This window comes from Grammomys surdaster, unplaced genomic scaffold (assembly GCF_004785775.1).
Source record: "Grammomys surdaster isolate TR1022 unplaced genomic scaffold, NIH_TR_1.0 99414, whole genome shotgun sequence".
In the NCBI taxonomy this organism is placed as follows: Eukaryota; Metazoa; Chordata; class Mammalia; order Rodentia; family Muridae; genus Grammomys; species Grammomys surdaster.
In genome coordinates this window covers 747-18,968 of record NW_021608071.1, presented here as the reverse complement: position 1 = coordinate 18,968, position 18,222 = coordinate 747, and the positions used below count along the sequence as shown (strand labels likewise).

The window sequence follows — 18,222 nt, the reverse complement described above, 5'->3', positions numbered from 1 at the left end:
ACCACATTCCAGGACTCAAAGCAGTTCCCTCCCCACGCCCTTTTCTGCGCAGTTGGCAACTGTAGGTGAGTTCTGAGAGTCAGAAGTCAATCTGCTGATCGCAGCTGAAGGATTTCAAACGCCGCCGCTGCTGCAGAGGAAACAGAAAGCTTGTGTCTGAGGCTCAGGACGCAAGGGGTTAGAGTGAGGAGTAGAAATCCAAACTAGGACCATCCAGGGAGGTTGTGGATTCCTTTCATTTTCAAAGGACATGTTGTTCAAATCAGAAAGCCTTTCCTTTAAAATTTCTTGGTGATAAGTTCTTTCTCCCCTTCTTCCTCCCTCCCTTGCCCTTTCCCTTCCTCTTTCCCTCCTTCTCTCTCCCTCCCCGTCCGTCACAGACTGCTATTCTCTATGAACCTCCCCTAGACCGATTCTTCATATTCTTTATATTTTTATTTTGTCTCTTATTTTTATCTATCTTTTGTTTCCTTAATTTGTTAGCTCCATATTTTTGTAGTGTCCAAACTGCCTATCCAATGCTTCATTTCAATCTAACATTTTTTTTTAAATCCGTGTTCAATATTTCATCATCTAAGCCTTGTGGTTTGCTTTTGCTGAAAAGAGGCAATGTCCTTGGAATCTTATTGACCGAGTGAAATAAATATCTTGGAACATTTTCTACTGAGGAAGAAGGCATCGTCACCAAATTTTCAGATGCTTGGTCACTTTTGTACCTGTGGGTTTTCCTTAAGAGTCCTCTCCTCCTGAATGTATACCCTTACATGGAAGGAGCTATGTCTCCTAGTGTAATAAATATAGTTTATTGATCATAAGCTGGCTGCTATCATACATTACATATATTCAAGTAGAGAGAAAATAAAAGGGACGTGCTTTGTTTGTTTGTTTGTTTCAGGACAGTACAAAGTCTGTCTCTCAGAAGCCTTCTAGGCAAGCTCTAGTGTTCCAACTGATGTTCTGGGAGTCACCTCTAGCTATAAGGGAGGCTGACAGAGCAAATGCCTAGTTCTTAAGGTAAACAAGAAAAGAAAGGATCTAGGAAAGAAAGCTAGGCAGCCCAAAAGTTTCTCTTTGCCTCCAGTCTCCCAGGAAGGACACTCCCACCCCCTCCCCCACCCTTTTCCCCCACCTCCACTCCCATCCCCCACCCCCATTCTCCTGGCATCCCAGACAATGAGCCTCTATTCCCAGGGGCCTTCTTCAGCCCAGCTTCTACAAGACAAGATGCTGCAAAAGTTACTCTGGTTGTGATGCAGAGGCTGCACCCAGCAGCAGAGACTCCTGTAGATGCTCAACACCCCGGGGGGGGCCACCCCCATGTGTATATTTGGTCGAATGTTTTGTTGAGTATTAGTGAGCAGAAAGGAGACTGGCATGCCTATGTGGCCTGAAGTTGACTGTAACCTTCTATCTGTCAGCAGTGGAATGAATCATTAGTTTTCACCCCAGGAAGGAGGATCAGAATGGGGCTAGCCTCAGGGGGAAGAAAAGAAGAGTAGGAGGGAAAAAGAAAGCATCCAGTGGCTAGATCATTAACATGATGGATGAGAGCCTGCAGCCCATCACCTCAGAAATAACCACCAGAGCTTTCCCCTAGGCTTAAGGGCTTCTGCCCACCTCTCTATGCCTGGGGAGATATCTCTGCTTCCACTCTCCTTTATTGATTTTATTCTTAACCTCTGCAACAGGAAATACATTAAGATTTCTTCCTTTCATATAAAAGGAGATTCTGTGTTTCCCTCCAATAAGAAGAAAGGAAAAGCTTTCAGTGTAGCCAAGGATGGCCCTATCTCCTGCCTCCATTGCCCGGGCATTGAGATTACAGGGTCATACCATCACACCTGGCTTAGGAAAATCACTCTATGTCATGAAATAGATGTTTTTCTATGAACCTGCAATCCCAATTTAGAAAGAAAAACGCTATTCTCTTCTAAGTTAGCCTGGGCTACACAATAAGTTCCAGAGCGATGTATTGAGACATTAAAAAAAAAAAAAAGGATTTTCTCTCAGACTAGTGAAAAAACAACTATCTCAAGGACTAAAAGGACACAGAAGGGATCAGTCAGAGTGGGGGCTCAGTGGGAGGCAGGGGTGAGGTCACCTCAAAAGACAGATCCCATCATGGTAGCCATCTTTGTCCTGACTAGGGAGCAGAACTGTCTTCTCCTAGGCACTGAGGAGGTGTAGAGGGGTCCCAGCCCTTTCTTCTGACCATCCATCTTGCCCCATGAAGACCCCTGCCCAGGACTCCGAGCATACCTGGGGAAGGAAGACACAGCAGTTCACAGTGGTTGTGCAAACGAAGATACCTCCAGATGTGAGTCCAAAGACCAGGTTGGGCCAGGAGTGCAAGTATCTGGTGACCACAAAAAGCAGCCCAGCAGTGAGGAGCAGGAGGTTGACCCCGACCATGATGGTTGAGGACTGGTTCACTGGAGCAGAGCTGACATGATTGGTCAGGCCAGCCAGGTAAGCACCATACAGCAGCAGCAGCCCCTGCAGGAAGAGCAGGGACCAGAGGCACAGAAAAGGGGGACCACAGGTCAAAGCGGTACCACTGGGGCCAGTGTCCTCATCTGGGCTAATAATATCTGCCTAAAGATTTGCTGTGAGCTTCCGCTAAGATACAACGCAAGAAGCCAGGAGCCAAATCCTTACACCTATGGCTTCTGAATAATGTCACTTCCTGTCCTTTACTAAGAATGGTTTATGAGAGGTTGGCAAATAAGACATCAGATAACGGGGCTGGAGAGATGGCTCAGCGGTTAAGAGCACTGACTGCTCTTCCAGAGGTCCTGAGTTCAAATCCCAGCAACCACATGGTGGCTCACAACCATCCGTAATGAGATTCGATGCCCTCTTCTGGTGTGTCTGAAGACAGCTACAGTGTACTCATAAATAAAATAAATAAATAAATCTTTAAAAAAAAAAAAAGACATCAGATAACGCAACGTTCTTCTGGGAGAGGGCACAGGGTGTGGATGTGGTTAGGAGTTCCACAGAACTCCAGTGGGCACTGGGAGCGCAGCTGAGCCGGCTCCTGCCGGTGTATATGTGTGTGTGTGGGGGGGTGCCTCATATCCATTATGGCTTGGCAGTGAGTGCGGCTGAGTGGCACGTGGGAACTGAAAGTGACCCGTGAGCTGCTTGTCCAGTCCTGTGCTGCACTAGGGCAGTGCCAGAGGGAGGGGACTTATTTGTTTTCCCAGAGTGCTCAAAGGCACCATCTGCTTGCCAGGCTCTGCACCTGCAAGACTGCGTGCATCTGCCTGGAAGGATGGATGCTGTTTTCTATTCGACACAAAGAACTCAGTAGGCTGTGGGTGGCTCTTTGCAATGGGGGGTTTCTGGGAGACGAAAGATGGGAAAAGAGGAGAACAAAGGCAGGCTGGGCCCCCAGCAACAGGGCGGGGAGGCACAGGGAGCAGGGGCTCTATCTGAACTGCTTTGTGACGTTCCCCGCCTCTACCACAAGGAACTGGGGCCCGGCTCTTTCCTCTCTTTACAAACATAAACCTACCTTCTCCATTCTCTATTAGGGAGAAAACAACACAGTATCCAGTAGTGCTGCTTTCCCCAGAGGCAGCTGTGTGCATATAGACATCAGAGCTTTCATCGGCAACACTCAGTATACATATGACTCTGCACACACTAGCCTTTCTAACTTGCTCAAAGTACTACGCTGCAAACTGTTGCTACCAAGGACATTCACTTTGGGGCCTGATGGATGACCAGCCATCATCCCACAGTGGCGAGATTGAGGCATTGCTGTGAGTTTGAAGCCAATCTGGGCTACACAGTGAGACCTTGTGCCGGCTAGTCTTACGTGAAGTTGACACACAAGCTAGCGTTATCTGAAAGGAGGGCACCTCAGCAGAGAAAATGGCTCCATAAGATCCAGCTGTAAGGGCTGGAGAGATGGCTCAGTGGTTAAGAGCAGTGACTGTACTTCCAGAGGTCCTGAGTTCAAATCCCAGCAACCACATGGTGGCTCACAACCATCTGTAATGAGATCTGATGCCCTCTTCTGGTGTGTCTGAAGACAGCTACAGTGTATTCATATATAATAAATAAATAAATCTTTAAAAAAAAAAGATCCAGCTGTAAGGCATTTTCTTAATTAGTGATTGATGGAGGAGGGCCCAGTCCATTGTGGGTGGTGCCATCCCTGCGCTGAGTTCTATAAGAAAGCAGGCTGAGCAAGCTATGGGAAGCAAGCCAGTAAGCAGCACCTCTCCATGGCCTCTGCATCAGCTCCTACCTCCAGATTCCTCCCCGTTTTGAGTTTTTGTCCCAACTGACTTCATTCATGAACAACAATATGGAAGTTTAAGCCAAATAAACCCATTCCTCCCCAACCTGCTTTTTGGTCATGATGTTTCATCACTGTCTTAGAAATCCTAAGACAGACCCTGACTCAGAACAACAGCAAATAACATCATGAGAGCAACACCACCACAGAGCAGTAGGCCTGGCTGATAGGGAGGCTGGAGGAAGGCAAGCCACGCCCTGTTCATGACTGGAATGTGTAGATGCCATTGGGTATGAGGTAAGGCTGAGAGCCAGGGGGATTCCAGAGACTATGGAAAGTCAGGCCAGGTGTCCTGTTGACTCAGATCACATGACCTGGCCAGCACCACCCGCAGGCAGGGGTGACTTTTGAGCCTTTGGCTGTGGTGGAGAGTGAGGAGTCAGTGTGGCAGAGGTATTTCTGACACAGTGTTCCAGAGGAGGATGGAGGGTCAAATCCAGTCACCTTGGGATCTTCGCTGAGTAGAAGGACACAAGGCGGGGCCAGTGGGGCCTGACTCCCAGGTAATTGATACCATCCAGCAGCATTTGGCAATTGGATCATAATTAGTTTTATCAATGGTGAATAGGATTAATTCTGTGATTCTGAAAATGTTAAATATGATTTTAATAAAAGTTCAATCCCATTAAGATTCTTGCTAGAAGGCGGATTTCTGAGTTCGAGGCCAGCCTGGTCTACAGAGTGAGTTCCAGGACAGCCCGGGCTATACAGAGAAACCCTGTCTCGAAAAACCAAAAAAAAAAAAAAAAAAAAAGATTCTTGCTAGAAAGGGGTGTGTGGAAAGCTACTGTATCTCCCTTGCAAGGGTAGAGGTGGGGCTCGGTCCCACCCAGGAGCTCCTCGCTGGCAGGGGCCGCAGAGGTTGGCTCAGCTAGTGTTCTGATGCCCAAGAACTTCTTCTTTATCCATATCACTGTAATAGTGGAGGATAAAAGGTCCAGTGAGAATGTGCAGAAGGCAGTGGACGAAATAGAGGAAGGCTGGGCTGGGTGCAGGCTGGGCGGGGGAGGGGGGAACAATACACTCTGGGAGCTAAGAACTGAGATGACCTGATGCTTCAGAACCGTCCAGGGATAGAAGCCAAACACGAATAAGATTCTGGAGCCATTAGTAAGGACAGGAGTGGCTGGAAACTCTCATGTGTGAGTTCTGAGCAGCTGAGAGCAGCTCTAAGGGTCTGTCATCGTTGTCTCTAGCTGAGAGGGTTATGTGTCTGAGAGGTTAGATGAGGTTGGGGTTCAGGTAGAAAGGGGTCAGGGCAGAGTTCAGCCCCATTCTGTAGCGTTTGAGGTTTCTATCCATTTCTGGAATACAATTAAGTAATGGCTGTTTGCTTCCTGGATTCTTCATTTAAAAAAAAAATACTCCCGAGCTAGTTACAATGGCTCACAAAGTGAGTTCAAGGCCAGCCTGGCTTACACAATCAATAAGATCAATGAAAGTTACATAGCAAGACCCTCAGAAAACAAATACCCCCTACCCCGAACACCCACTCCCCAACCAGAAAAACAGACCATAATAGGAGAGAAACTGAAACCCCAGTGATTTGTGGGCAGACTGAATGCAAGCACTTGGGGAGCTATAAATGTAAATCCTTCGAATATATACAGTAGAGAAACAAAAGGTTCACAGCTCTGGGGCTTCTGCAAGAGCCCAGGTGGGCTCTGAGCTCAGCATTCTCTGTTGTCACCATCCATGAACACACCTCATTAATTCCCTAATTCTCTTTCCAAACCCATTTTGTTGGAGACAGACTGTAAACTGAGGAGGTGTAGTTACCAACCTTGCATCCCAAAACCAGGGCAATCCAGACATCGGAGTATCGTGAAGCACAGAAGTGTGTGTTGGTCAAAGAGCAGGATACATCTCTCCCTGTCACCTGTGAGGGACACCGGGTCAGAACCAAAGGCATTCAAATTCCTGGGACCACACAGCAGAGCTCTGTGAACTTCCCTGGAGTGTGAACTCCTCCACCACATAGAGTTTCCCTTTTTAGTATGTAGAAACGGAAATATGTAGGCGACTCTGTAAGAACCTAAAACCAGAGTGCCTGAGCGGAGGGAAGGGAGAGAAAGGTGGGCGGCTAGCAGATGCTGGGCGGCTTCAGGACTTACTCGAGGGCATGCGCTTTGTTACCCGGGTGGTTTCAAAAGCTCCGCAACAAAGTTACAGTTTTTCACACCAGGAACCATTATTAGCAAACAGCCAAATTCTTATTCACTGCTCCTTCTGATATGGATTCTACTGTATTCCTGAGTCTGTTTAAATGAATTATTTCTCCTAGTTCACCTGAACCTAGGGAAAGAGGCAGGATTGTTATCTCCAAGTTACTCCTCTCTCTGGAAAGGAGACTTAGTTGTACAGCTTTCCCTAGGGACATGACTGATAGCAGCCTGGGATTTGAACTACAGTTGCATGACATCACCTTTGCCTCTCAACAGGGAGGGGAAGGCAACTCCTTAGAGCTGAAAGTTCTCCTCGGTGACTGTGCAAGCAGAGAGAACTGCAGACAGATTCCCTGTGCACTGACATCTGGGAGGACGCCCACGAGACGATTGGGAGCACAAGGATCATTGTGGGTGGCAGCACAGCTTCCAGACAAGGGTCAAGGTGCTCAGAGCAGCCACTGCCCATGACTTCTCTTTGGAACAGCCTCTCAGTAGATGCTGCTGAGATGATGACCCTGCATATCACAGAAGCCAGCCCAGGTAAGGGATCAGATTGCCCAGGGATAGGCAGCCTCTCACCTTCATGCTGACACCAAGGATCTGAAGGCACTGGATGGGATCAGTCAGCACCCATGTCACGAGCAGGATTACATCAGCCACCACCAGGGCTGCCACCAACCCCAGCAACTGTAGGTCTTTGATAATCTGCAAAACAGTCATGGTCAAAACATCTTTTTGCACGATGGCTGTATAACGCAGGTGTTAGAGTGTGGTGGGTGTGCGGAGGTTTGAGTTATAGCAACAGTCTTCTATGGGAGCCTCAAATACGGCCATCAAAGGTGAAACACACACCACCACACTGACCCACCAAATTCACGCTTAGGAATGTAAGACTGAATGCCTTCTCTATAAGTCTGTTCAGTTATTGTCACCAATAAATATTTCCACTTGTTTAACTTTTTTGGCTTTTTTTATTTGTTTGTTTGTTTGTGTTTGTTTTCATTGTTGTTTATCAAGACAAGGCTTCTCTGTGTAGCCCAAGCTGTACTGGAACTAGCTCTGTAGACTAGGCTGAACTCAATCTACCTACCTCTGCCTCTGAGTGCTGGGATTAAAAGCATGTACCACCACTGCCTGGCTTGTTTAACAGTTTGGTACTCTACCCTTTCTGGCAAAGGTCTTGTAAAGGAAGTTCACTTTTATTTCTAGACATGTCTCTGTGAGCAATGAAGAAGTATAGAGGTTTCAGCACCAGGGCTAGCCATTAACTCTGAGATGGGATTGACAGATGGAGGAATTATTAATATTTTCTCTACAATGTGACTGGTATAAAGAAAATGTTCTTTTAATGATGATCTTAAATTGATTATGAGAATTTAGTAAAAGATGTATAAGACCGTGGCAACAAAATCCAGCATGCCGTCAGACTCGAAGATGACTGAGCATAGGATTCATGGATGGAGCAGTAATGTAGAGCCATGTTCCCTTCTCCCCTCCCAGGTTTTCTTTTATTACAAGTTTTCCATACAATATACTCTGATCATCACCTTTCACCTCCCCAAGTCCTCCCAGGTCCTTCCTACCTATTCAATGGAGAGGCCTAACCTACTCCATCTTGGGACCGGTCTCCATCTTAAGAGAAACTTGACCTATAGCTGAACCTAGGCTGTACCCAAGTGCCAGGAAGGACCCCATGGCTTGTCCTTGACCCATACCTCATAGTTACTCCCTAGCTACTTCCTAGCAACAGTCAATCCAAGATAAGTCTGATTGTTTTAGATGTACTTTCAGATCTTTTGTGATTGTTCATTTTTTAGATGCTTGCCAGGTTGAAACTCCTGGGCTTGCACCACATTTCTTATAAAGCCTATTCCTGCTGAGAGCTCTGGGCTTCACCTTCCCATTCTGCTGCTTCAGAGATGGTGGTGTTGCCCAGCTCGAACTTGAATAAAGACACTAGTGAGATTGCATTGGAGTCAGCCCCTTGGTGGTCTTTTGGGGTTCACACACACTTCCTGGTACAACACAACCGTATGTCTTTTCTTGAAAACAAAACCAAACCAAAAATGAAACCCAAAATAAATTTAAAAAGATGAAAATAAAGGCAGAAGTTGGCACCTGCCTTTAGCACAGCACTGATAGATCTCTGAGTTCAAAGTCAGCCTGGTTTAGAGAACGATTTCCAGGACAGCTAAGGCTATACAGAGAAACCCTATCTTGGGAAAACAGAACAAAACGATTTCCACTCCCCCACCAAAAACAAACAAACAAACAAACAGACAGATAAACAAACAAACCATGCTAAGTCAAAAAGCAAAAACAAAAACAAGAAAAGCATAAACAATTACACGGAGTCCATTTTGTGTTGGCTGCCCAGGACTGTGGTTGATAAACCCAGTGACACTCATTTCAAACAAACAAACTGATTTTCCCTTTCCCAGCAGGTATCAGCTACAAATAATTCTTGGTTGGGGCCGGATCCCTGATCTATGTCCCCTTCTCTGTACTAGTACCCTGTCTGCCTTGAACCTGCATTGGTCTGGTGTATGCTGCCACAGTCTCTGTGAGTTCCTATGAATAACTGTCCTGTTGTGTCTGGAAGACACTGTTTCCTTTGGCTCATCCACCACCTTTGGCTCTTACAATCTTTCTGCCTCCTCATCTGAATAGAACCCTGAGCCTTGAGGGGAAGGATTTTATACAGACAACCATCTGGGCTTAAGTGCTCCAAGGTCTCTGACTCTCCTCATGGTCCAGGTGTCTCTGGATCAGCTCTAATTTACTGCAAGAAGACTCTTCTTTAGTGAGCAATGCTTTGGTCTATGGGTATAGCAACATGTCATTAGAAACCATTTTATCACTATGTTCCTTTAGCCGAGTAATAGCAGTAGGCCCATGACTTATCTAGTCTCAGCTTCTTGGCCACCTCAGCAGTATCAGGTACGGATTGCATCTCATAGAGTAGGCTTTAAATCCAAGTAAAAAGCGGTTGGTTGTCCGTAATATCTGTGCCACTACAGTGTGGGTACATCTTGCAGGCCAGTCTGTTGGAGGTCACAGAATTTGCAGCTACGTGATACTAATGCTGACTTTGTTTCTCTGGTAGCATGCAAAGGACCCTCCAGCACCATGAACACTAGTCAATAGGTGTGGAGCTTCCAGTTGGGTACCAGCTCATTTTTTTCATGTTCAATGACATAAATAGATTGTATCTTCAGCAACTTCAGGGTCTTACTATCTGGTTATGGAAAACAACCAGCAGTCTTGGCAACAGCCTGTGATTTTGGGAGTTGTAGTGTGTTATGGGACTTCCTTGACCAATAATGCAACAGTAAGTAACTTTTTCTTGGCATTGGAGGTTTTACCTGGTAGCATAAGATGTCTAGTGGGGCATTGTCTCCCCATTGTATGATGACTTCATTTAACTTCCATATATATGCATGGAAGTTAAATATATATATGTATATATACATACATACATATATATATATATGGTTTCCACATGGCTCTTCAAAAGGCCTTAAGTGCTTCTGTGTTCATTGTCTCTCCCTCTATTTCTTCCTTACACTGATTTCTCACCCTCCTCTTACACTAATTTCTCACCCTCCTCTCCATTTAATCCTCCTCAGTCCTCCCCGTCATTTTGATTTTCTTTTTTGGGAGTGGAGGTGACAGGATCTCACTAGTTCTGGCTGTCCTGGAACTCACTACATAGGCTGGCCTCCAAGTCACAGAGATCTGCCTGCCTCTGAGACTAAAGGCATGTGCCACCATACCCGGCTTCTAGTTTCTCTTTTATAGCTACATAAATCTATACTCTTTTTTCCCCTTCTTTGGAAGATCTCCTCTTTCCTGGTCCCTCACTACCTGCCCAGCCTGTTCAGTTATACTGGAACACACATATCTAAAACTTAAAAGCCAACATCAACACACAAGAGAAAGCACACAATGCTTGTCTTTTTGTGTCTGGGTTACCTCACTCAGGATTTTGTTCTAGCTCCATCTATTGACTTGCAAATTCCATTTTTCTTAACAGCTGAATAATATCCTATTGGATAAAGCTACAACTTTTCATTATTCATTCATCATTGATGGACATCTAGGCTGTTTCCAGTTTCTGGCTCTTATGAGTAGAGCAACAATGAGCACAGATGAGCAAGGTCTCTGTGGTAAGATGTACAATCCATTGGTACATGCCCAAGAGTGGAATAGCTGGATCTTGTGGTAGCTCCATTTTCAGCGTTTGAAGAACCCCCACACTGATTTCCATAGTGGTTGTACCAGTTTGCACTCCCACAAGCAATGAATAAGTGTTCTTCCTTCCCCATATCCTTTGCCAGTATGTGCTGTCATTTGTTTTTGTTAATGTTGGCCATTCTTACTGGGACAAGATGAAATCTCTAAGTATTTTTAACTTGAATTACCCTGACAGCTAAGGATGTTGAACACTTTTTGAAGTGTTTTCAAGCCACTTCCGTTTTATCTTTTGAAAACCTTATTAAGTTCTATACCCCATTTTGAAATTAAATTATTTGCTTTGATAATCATTTTTATATAGTTCTTTATATACTCTAGCTATCTAACTCTTATCAGATGTATAATTAATTACTAGGCTTTTCCATTCTGTAGGCTTCCACTTTGTCCAAATGATGGTGTCCTTTGCTGTACAAAAGCTTTCTAGTGTCATGAAGTCCCATTTATTAATTGTTGATCTTACTGCCTATGGCATCAATGTCTTGTTTAGAAAACCCTTTCCTGTGTCAAAGAGTTCAAGACTATTTCCTCTTTTTTTCTTTTTTGGTTTTTCCTGACAGGATTTCTCTGTGTAACCCTGGCTGTCCTAGAACTCACTCTGTAGACCAGGCTGGTCTCAAACTTAGAGGTCCTCCTGCCTGTCTCCTGAGTGCTGGGATTGCCTATCTCCTACTTTCTTTTAACCAGATTCAGGGTATCTGGTCTTATGTTGAGGTCCTTGACCCATTTGGAATTGAGTTTTGGACAGGGTGATGGTTATGGCAGATTCATGTTCTTGACAACCACTGAAGGAGCAAGCCAGTTAGAACCCATGGTGTTTACAAGAGCAAGACAAACCCATTGCTTAATCAAATTGCTCACACAGAAACTACTACTGCTAGAAATCAGGAAAAAAAAAAAAGACACACTCTGTACTGAGGAGCAAAGGATAAAGACAATGTCAGACCACATAAAGCCAAATGAGAAGATAGTGGGCAAGGGACAGCTTTAAAGTATGGAAACAAAGGGGAAACTTTCCGAGGCTGGGATATGGCTCAGTGGTAGATCCTAGCACGAGCAAAGCTCTGCACAACTACCAAATGACAATGTATCTCTTGGAAATGCAGTCAAAATAAAGGCTTTTCCAGCTCCCTAAAGATGAAAGAGTTCAGCACTTGTACATCACGCTACAATGTTTATATTCTTCAGATGAAAGGGGAATAATACTAAATAAAAATGTGGATGTGAAGCTGGTTGCTGTTACACGAGTGCTTTAATCCCAGCACTTGGGAGGCAGGGGCGGGTGCCTCTCTGAGTTCTAGGCCACTCAGGGCTACATAATGAGACCTTGTCTTGAAGAAAAAAAAAAACATTGTGTACTTGAGCTCGAGAACATTGGAAAGGGAAACTACACAGGAAAATATGTGATTTAGTTTTACCAAATTGCCTTTAGACGTTAATTGCTTAATGAAATCATGACAACTGAATGGGGTTTATATTATATATAAAAATGAAATCGATAACAGAAAGATTGGAGCAGGAAGGAGTAGCTGCACACTGCTTCAGAGTGACCATGCTGTGACTGTGACAAGCATGTCATGGTTTTGTAACCACACTGAAAGTATTCCAGACACTGAAGAGGAAAGAACAGGTCTCAACTCATGCTACAAGGTCAGGATTACCCCGATACCCAAACTACATAAACATACCGTAGGAAAAGAAAGCTACAAAGCAATATCCACTAAAAGCACAAGTGCACAAATCCAAACAAAATTCTTATTAAAAGGAATTCTACCAAATACAAAGAGTATAACACAGGGATATCTCGGGAATGCACAGTTGACTGAGCATCTTACAATGATTTAATGCAAGTCACCATCTAAGTAGAGCAAACAAGAAAATAATACAGTAATTTCAATAGACACAGAAACTTTTTAGACAAAACTCAACACCAATATTGATTTAAAATTCTCAGGAACCTAAGAATAAAACAGAACCTTTTACAACTGAAAAACAGTTCCCATGAAGCTGCAGCTGAATCCATGCTTTTGTTTGTTCTTTAAAATGTTTTTATTGATATCTTATATATATTAGTTATACATGATAATCCAATTTATTATGGCTTTTTCCTATAAATCTATATCTATATATCCATCTCTCTCTCTCTCTCTCTCTCTCTCTCTCTCTCTCTCTCTCTCTCTGTGTGTCTCTCTGTCTCTGTCTCTCTCTCTGTCTCTGTGTCTCTGTCTCTATCTCTCTCGCTCTCTCTGTCTCTCTCTCTCTGTCTCTCCCTCCTTCCCTCCCTCCCTTCCTCCCCCCCTCTCTGATTACAAGAATAAACCACAGCATCCAGTTCATGCTTAGCAGAGAAGGGCTGAGCACCTTCCCCATGAGTCAACAATAATTGAAGGGGCTGGAAAGATGCCTCATCCATGAGAGCATTTGGCATAGGTTCAATTCCCAGCATTCATATTGGAGGCTCACAAACATCTCTAACTCAAGTTCTAGGGGCTCTGATGCCCTCTTCTGGCCTCCTTGACCACTGGATGCACATGGTGCACAGACGTGCGTGTGGGCAAGACATACATATTTATATAAAAATGAAAAAGAATAATGGAAAGATATTTTGCTCTTATCACTCCAATTTGAAGTTGTGCTATTTTTGGACAAGTTCTACTAGACAAGAACTCTTTATTCACAAGCGATATGACTTCTATACAGAGAATCTAATGGAGTCCATTTAAAAAGTTGCTAGAATAGCCGGGCAGTGGTGGCACACGCCTTTAATCCCAGCACTTGGAGGCAGAGGCAGGTGGATCTCTGAGTTCAAAGCCAGTTTGGTCTACAGGACAAGTTCCAGGACATCCAGGGCTACACAGAGAAACCCTGTCTTGAAAAACAAACAAAAAATTGCTAGAAAAATCTCCATATGGTAGAACAACTGTAATTCCAACATTTTGGAAGCTGAGACAGGAGGTTCACCACAAGGCCAGTCTAGACTCCATAGGTCAGTCTGGACTATATTGTGAGACTGTCTTAAAAAATAATGCTTCTAGAACTAACAGATAATTCAGCAAGTTTGCTATATACAAGATCAGCTCCAAACGCCCAATTTGTCTGCATCCAAGTAAAGACCAATGTGGTGGTTTGAATACATTTGCCCCCCCCCAATCATGTGTTTGAATGCTTAGCCCATGGGGAGTGGCACTATTAGGTGGTATGGCCTTGTTGAACAATGTGTCACTGTGGGGGAAAGCTTGAGGTTTCCTATGTTTAAACTTTACCCAGTGTGGAATTCTAGTCTTCTTGCTGTCTTTGGATCTAGAGGTAAAACTCTCAGCTCCTTCTCCAATACCATGCTTCCCACTGTGATGAAACTGGAATAAACCTCTGAAACTGTAAGCCAGCCCCAATTCAATGTTTGCCTTTATAAGAGTTGCCTTGGTTATGGTGTCTCTTCACAGCAATAAAACCCTAACTAAGACAGAAGTTGGTACCAGGGACTGGAGTATTATTGTCATATGCCTGACTATGCTTTCGTTTGAAGGAATGTGAATTCTGGGACCAAGAGGTATTACTATGATAGACCTAAAGGTTTTGGTGTTGTTGTAGTTGTTGTTGTTTTAATTTGAAGGAATGTAGATTTTGGAACTTTGGATTAGGAAACCAGTGGTATGCTTTCAGCAGGGCTTAATGAACCATACAAATAGGACCATGTCAGACAGTGGTACTGAAGGTGATATGAACTATGGGAGCCTGGCTTAAGAGATTTCAGAGTAACAGAATTTTAGTATGTTGCCTAGAGATTGTTCTTGTGATATTTAGGTTTAGAATGTAGCTGCTTTTTACCCTTCTCTGAAGAGTCTGCCTCAGGCTAAGGTGAAGAGATTTAGGTTAATTGCATTGGCAAAAGAAATCTCAAAACAACCTGGTTTTGACTCTACCCTTTAGTTCACTCTTACGAGGAGTGTTTTAATAAAGCATAGAAAGCTTAGAACACAAAAAAATATATATATATGGTTCAACTATTAAAGTGGAATGGAGCTACTTTCTGTGCTCAAGGACATTGAATGGAATTAAGGGAGTAGTAACCTTGGGGCAAGATCCCACTCAACTAAGTTTATTGTTTATACATTCACAGTGGAACAAGGGTAGTATTATTGTGTTCAGCATTGTTATGACTTGGTTATTGTTTTCATTTGGACATAAGGCAATATGATTGTGTGTCAGATTGATAAAGGATGGATTGTGTTGGCTATTCTCAGTTGTCAACTTGACTGCATCTGTAATTAACTGCAATTCAGAAATGGAGGGCACACCTGTGATACAGACCTTGAGGCATAGTGGCCAGGCTTACAAAGATCTTGTGAAAAGGAATTAAAGAAAAGCTTAGGTCCAGGTGTGATAATACATGCCTTTACTTCCAGGACTCAGGAGACAGAGGCATGGAGAGCAGCTGAGGCTTGACACTGTGAGAGGCCAGGGAAAGCCATTGGTGAAGGTGTAGCCTCAGTGGTAGATGAAGGCTCAGGATTGAAGGGGTCATGCAAAGAAGTTGGGGATTGGCACCACGAAGGGAGCTTATAAAAGGCTATTGGTGAAAGTACAGCCTAGTTGCAGTGGAAGACGCTAGTGTATTGGAAATACCAGTACCACGACCACCAAGAACATCAGCAGCCAGAGCTTACAGTGCTACAGAGGGCAGAGCGGGAGAAGTGACCCAAGCCCTTTGGAGGAGCTCAGAAGATCATGTGTGCATCCCAGACATTGGACCAAGAAGCTGTGAATTTGAAGTTGCTTTGGATACCCCAAGATGCTAGAGATGCCAAAGCTGAGGCATGCCTGCTGAGGAAAGCTGCCAACAGAGAGTGGAACCAACATTAGAGAAACAGTTGTGTTGAGGTCAATAAAGCTGAAAGAAATTGGACATCAGACATGGAAATGCAGAGTTTGGAGTTTGCCCTGCTGGTTTTCGGTCTTGCTTTGGACCAATGTTTTATAAGTATGATGCTTTGGAATGGTAACGTATATCCTGTGATGTTGAAAGTATGTAATTTGCTTTTTGATTTTATAGTGGATTACAGTTAAGAGATTACATGAATCTCAGAAAAGAATTTGAACTTTGGACTTTTAAACATTGTTGAGAGAATGATAGACTTTTGAAGTTAGACTAGATGCATTTTGCATTATGTTATGGTTACAAGACTGTGGTGGCCAGGGAGTGGAATGTGGTGGTTTGAATACCTGGCCCACAGAGAGTGGCTCTATTAGCAGGTGTGGCCTTGTTGGAGTACTTGTGGACTTGTAGGAAGTGTGCCACTGGAGGTTGTGAGGAAGGTGGCTTTGAGGTCTCCTATGCTCAAGCTCTGCCCAGTGTGGAATTCCAGGTTCCTCATGGCATAAGACAGTCCCCTTCTTCTGCCTTCGAATTAAGATGTAGAACTCTCAGCTCCTCCAGCACCATGTCTGCCTGGATGCTGCTATGCTTCCCACCATGGTGATAAATGACTGAAACTTTGAAACTGTAAGCCAGCTCCAATTAAATGTTGACCTTTATAAGAGTTGTCTTGGTCATGGTGTCCCTTCACAGCAATGAAACCCTAACTAAGACACTAACTTAAAAGTATAATTTACAAAAACAATTGAATATACAAAGTATAGCAACTTAAAGAGTAATACATCTGGTAAGATATGTGAAAGATCTATGCTGAGATAAATTAATAAAAACCTGAATAACCGGAGAAATGTAGAGTAGTCATCGGTCGACAACCAACATTGTTAATATCGTTAAGGAATCAAATCTTCAAGTAGAGGTTGAGCCCCACTCGCGCACGTGGTACTCAGCTCCTGCTTTCAGCGCCTGCAGTGAAGATGTCCCACCTATCCCCAGCAGCCAAGCCCTCCAATTCCAAGAACCCGCGAGTCTTCTTTGACGTGGACATTGGCGGGGAGCGAGCTGGACAAATTGTTTTAGAATTGTTTGCAGATATTGTTCCCAAAACTGCAGAAAATTTTCGTGCGTTGTGTACAGGAGGAAAAGGAACTGGTGCCACAACTGGGAAACCTCTCTATTTTAAAGGATGCCCTTTCCACCGAATTATTAAGAAATTTATGATTCAGGGTGGAGATTTCTCAAATCAGAATGGGACAGGTGGAGAAAGTATTTATGGTGAAAAATTTGATGATGAAAATTTTCATTATAAGCATGATCGAGAGGGTTTGCTGAGCATGGCAAATGCAGGCCCCAATACAAATGGTTCTCAGTTCTTTATCACAAGAGTTCCAACTCCTCATTTGGATGGGAAACATGTGGTATTTGGTCAAGTAATAAAAGGACTCGGTGTGGCAAGGATGCTTGAAAATGTAGAAGTGAATGGTGAAAAACCTGCCAAACTCTGTGTCATTGCAGAATGTGGAGAACTGAAGGAAGGGGATGACTGGGGAATGTTCCCCAAAGATGGCTCTGGCGATAGTCATCCAGACTTCCCCGAGGATGCAGATACAGATGTAAAAGATGTAGATAAAATTTTATTAATATCTGAAGACTTAAAAAACATTAGAAATACTTTTTTCAAGTCTCAGAACTGGGAGATGGCTATTAAAAAATATGCAAAGGTTTTAAGGTACGTGGATAGTTCAAAGGCTGCTATTGAGAAAGCAGATATACCCAGACTGCAACCTATAGCCTTAAGTTGTGTACTGAATATTGGTGCTTGTAAATTGAAGATGTCAAATTGGCAGGGGGCAATTGACAGTTGCCTGGAGGCTCTTGAAATGGACCCTTTGAATACTAAAGCACTATACCGAAAAGCGCAAGGATGGCAAGGATTAAAAGAATACGATCAAGCATTGGCTGATCTTAAGAAGGCACAGGAGATAGCCCCAGGAGATAAAGCTATCCAGGCAGAATTGCTTAAAGTCAAACAAATGATAAAGGCACAGAAAGATAAAGAGAAGGCTGTGTATGCAAAAATGTTTGCTTAATAAGGACTAAACTCTCCTTAACTATTAAACATTGATTATAAAAAGGACAATGTATATTACTGTCCACACGATGCCTGATGTGTTCCCCTTGATCTTTGTCATTGTTTACATAGCAGTGCTGACATAGGTTCCTTCTTAATAAAGTGTTTCGAAATACAGTGAATCTCATTTAAAAAAAAAAAAGGAATCAAATCTTCACCATTTGATGTTAGATTCAATACATTTTCAGTCATAATCCCAACATGATTTTTATGCAGGTTGAGAAACCAATTTAAGAACTAATTTGAGAGCTGGTGAGATGGTTCAGCAGGTAAAACTGCTTGTCATCAAGCTTGACGACCTGATCTGATCCCCAGATCCCAAATGGTGAAAGGAGAGAACCAAACATATTCTGTGGCAAGTGTACCCATTCTGACACACAGACACACAGACAGTCTCTCTCTCTCTCTCTCTCTCTCTCTCTCTCTCTCTCTCTCTCTCTCTCTCTCTCTCTCTCTCCTCTCTCTCTCTCTCTCAAATTTCTAG

General features: G+C 43.7%; 1 protein-coding gene and 1 pseudogene across 1 annotated transcript; one reads left to right on the top strand and one right to left on the bottom strand.

Annotated features, from left to right (window-relative positions):
• Positions 1-79: 79 nt before the first annotated feature.
• LOC114635340 (probable G-protein coupled receptor 156) lies at positions 80-7,200 on the bottom strand. Its single transcript, XM_028783977.1, has 4 exons — positions 7,060-7,200; positions 6,096-6,191; positions 2,260-2,496; positions 80-130 (listed from the first exon to the last, which is right to left on the bottom strand). The coding sequence occupies exons 1-4, from the start codon at positions 7,198-7,200 to the stop codon at positions 80-82; spliced, it is 525 nt and encodes a 174-aa protein (XP_028639810.1).
• Positions 7,201-16,584: 9,384 nt separating this feature from the next.
• LOC114635341 lies at positions 16,585-17,763 on the top strand (annotated as a pseudogene).
• The last annotated feature ends 459 nt before the right edge of the window (positions 17,764-18,222 follow it).

Coding starts and splice junctions, on each gene's coding strand:
- LOC114635340 (XM_028783977.1), bottom strand. CDS start 7,200: ATGACTGTTTTGCAGATTATCAAAGACCTACAGTTGCTGGGGTTGGTG. Junction 6,192..7,059: donor TCCTTGGTGTCAGCATGAAG/GTGAGAGGCTGC, acceptor TGTCCCTCACAG/GTGACAGGGAGAGATGTATC. Junction 2,497..6,095: donor CCCTGGTTTTGGGATGCAAG/GTTGGTAACTAC, acceptor CTCTTCCTGCAG/GGGCTGCTGCTGCTGTATGG.